We start from the raw sequence: 3,170 nt of genomic DNA on the forward strand, positions 1-3,170 counted from the left end.
ATTATGGTAGTTTTATGTAGCTTTAATTGATTAATATTTGCACTTTGGATATTTGGACCTCCAATGGAAAAGTTGATCTTTGTTGAAGTTTCCAATATGACAAATTGTAACACGAGAAATTATGTAATAATATTTTTTTTATTTTTTATTTTATGATATCTTAGATCTAATAGTTATCTTCTCATCCATGTTGCTGGGATTTGGGCAGGCACTACAAAAGTGTGGGATGGGAGGCTAGAATTGGAGGCATCTCGAACAACAAGTACAATTACCTTGAGATATATGGTATGTATTTTCTTTCCTATTTTGACCAATTTTAGTATAAACATCTTGAAAAATATATCTATATAACTAGTTTCTATTAATTTTTTTGCCACAATATAGAACCATTTGATATTTGCTAGAATGATGAAGGCATTACATGTCGGGATCGTATGTATTAAATATGCATATGAGGGCATTGCAATCTAGGATGACTACATTTATTAAGAGATATTGCCACTACATAACCACTTTAAGATTTATTTGGTTGCGGTATGCGAGATTATAGGATAATCTAATAATTTCTAAAAATTATTTATCTAGAAAAATGATTGCAAGAAAAAAAAATAAATTTTACTATATTTGGTTGGTAGAAAAACTACTTTGAAAAATAACACCAAAAAAAGATTACTATATTTGGTTGGAGGTAATTTTATATAAAAATATTGCCAAATTTTTAAAAATACTTTAGAGAACACAATTCAAGCAATGTTTTTTTATTTAGTTCATTTGTTGGCCATTTATGGTCTATTTATATGAAGTCTGTCAATATGGGACATTTCAATGAAAATACATTTACATGAGTTAATAATATTTTTAATTAATTATATATATTAAAAATATATTTATTACCATAAATAAATTTTAATGTATTTTTTATATTCATAAATATATATTATAAGTTTTATAAATATATTTATTAGAAAATAAATATTTAATTACTAATAATTCCAAAATTATATTTATTAATAATTAATAAATATTTCTTAATTATTTTTATAAAATTATTTATATATTAATTGTATTATTATTTATAAATAATGTTATTAGTATTTTAATATATTAATTATAAAGGTAATATATAGTTCATATATTATTATTAATATATTATAGTGAATAAATTGACTACAAATATAAATAAATAATATAACTATAATTATGTATCTATAAATATAAATTATTTTAATATATATAATATATTTGTATTTATTATAATTAATAAACATGATAAATATATTGATTCTAATATATATTTAGTAAATATTAATATAATTAATATAATAATTATATAATGATAATTTTAGATTATTTCTGCTCAGTAATCTAGTTTGGAAAAAAAATACCACCCTCCCTAGTGGTATTTATTTTTTCTTTTCTCTCAATATAATAGGTACGAGATCTACATTTATGTTATCATCTTTTTCATTTCTTTTCATATCAAAAATGAAATCTTAATACAGAATTTATTTTTTCATACTAGATTATCTCCAACCAAGTGAACCTTATTAAAAAAGATGCAGTGAAAAGTTCAAACATATAAGTAAAGACAATTATAATAAGCTATATTTATCAACCATCCTCTTGCTCCCTTGGAACATATTCATATTCGATGCAATGATATATAGTTAAAACTCTAGGCACATATGGTTCTTCATGCGCCAGTGAAAGAATAAAAGCACGCCCCTTAGTACAATTTCCAAAAAATATTATTTTTTAAACTTATTTCAATAGCTTTTTTAGATAATAAAAATCATTTTATTATTTTTGTTTCTTTAAGATTATATTTGCTGTCCAACAAGTTGGCACAATTACCAATTATTTCAATGGACAAGAACAACTATATATGCTAATGTCTTCTATTTCTCTCTCCACCCTTAACATTAAAAGAAAATAGCCTTGTAGTGCATCAATGATGGAATTGAGTAGATTTGTTCTTTTCCTGTTTTCCATTACATGCCCTTGACCTCCATATCCCCCACCAAGACCACTTTTGCCCTTTCCTAACCATTTATTCTATAATGTCATTTTTTATTCCCTACAGCCAACAATTCCTTAAGTGTTGAACAAGCATGATATTGTTGTTGCTTAAGCTCTATTAAAGGCTTATTGCTCTTCAGGCATCAAGGATTGACTAGTTCAAAGTCTCATAGCAAATATTTTTCTTTATACAGCCAATGAAGAGGAGGCAACTCGTGCCTATGACTTTGCTGCCATTGAGCACAGTGGCTCGGATGTAATAACCAACTTTCCAATCAGTCACTACCTTCAACAAGCACCACAAATATTAGAAGTCCAACAATTTTCTCAGCTGGAGGTATCCCAGGAGGTTAATTCGATGCCCCATTTCTTATCGTCAATAGAACCACAACCAGAGGGCCACTTGCAGGTATCCTTTGAAGATCCTACTAACTTGTTTCCTTCCCTTCCTTTTGGTGATCCAATGGTGGAACCTGAAGCCACCACCATGGCTGCAGTCCTCTGTGGTGCATCAGATAGTCCTCAAAGTTTCACTGATCGTATCTTCGAACCGTACATGGTTGATAACAATACAGCTGATTTGTTTGATGACTCGTATCTCAATGGACCCTTTGAGGAGAACTTTGAAAATCTCTTCATGGAGCTTGAACATATCGAAGGAAACCTAGGAGGAGAAGGTGATCCTAATGGTGGAAGCAAGCACAATGTTGATGGCAATATGGAGAGATCAAATGAGGCTGCCAAGGACCAAGGAGGTGGTGGGACATATTAAGGATGCCATGGAGTGTCCTAAGGTAGTGGAGAAGTTGCCTGCTCCTTCTCCCAACACTTCATTGACTCTTAGTGGAAATGTTATTATTTTTTTTGTGTACTAATTGTTTTCATACCTAAGCACATGACATTTTGCTGGTGTTTGTGCTCACGTATAAAGTTTTGTGTGTATACGTGCATGTGGGACGTGAAGGGGGGGGGGGAGGTGTTGCAAATAAAAAAGATAAATGGATGAATAATCATTCATAACAAGAGAAGAATATGGATAAAACAGGCTACAAGCTCAAGCTATCTTATATATCAAATAGTTTAGTAATCACAATCTGCCCTTAACCATCTACCACATGGTCTATTTATATTAGTCTAAGTATTAATCATGC

General features: G+C 29.4%; 1 protein-coding gene across 1 annotated transcript; it reads left to right on the plus strand.

Annotated features, from left to right (window-relative positions):
- Positions 1 to 201: 201 nt before the first annotated feature.
- LOC120104644 lies at positions 202 to 2,878 on the plus strand. The gene is made up of 2 exons (XM_039116141.1): positions 202 to 285; positions 2,214 to 2,878. The coding sequence occupies exon 2, from the start codon at positions 2,378 to 2,380 to the stop codon at positions 2,789 to 2,791; it is 414 nt and encodes a 137-aa protein (XP_038972069.1). The 5' UTR covers positions 202 to 285; positions 2,214 to 2,377; the 3' UTR covers positions 2,792 to 2,878.
- The last annotated feature ends 292 nt before the right edge of the window (positions 2,879 to 3,170 follow it).

The sequence above is a fragment of the Phoenix dactylifera genome, chromosome 1, assembly GCF_009389715.1.
Source record: "Phoenix dactylifera cultivar Barhee BC4 chromosome 1, palm_55x_up_171113_PBpolish2nd_filt_p, whole genome shotgun sequence".
NCBI classification, from domain to species: domain Eukaryota; kingdom Viridiplantae; phylum Streptophyta; class Magnoliopsida; order Arecales; family Arecaceae; genus Phoenix; species Phoenix dactylifera.

What these genes read in the sequence shown, in the direction of transcription:
- LOC120104644 (XM_039116141.1), top strand. Translation starts at nt 2,378, where the DNA reads ATGCCCCATTTCTTATCGTCAATAGAACCACAACCAGAGGGCCACTTG.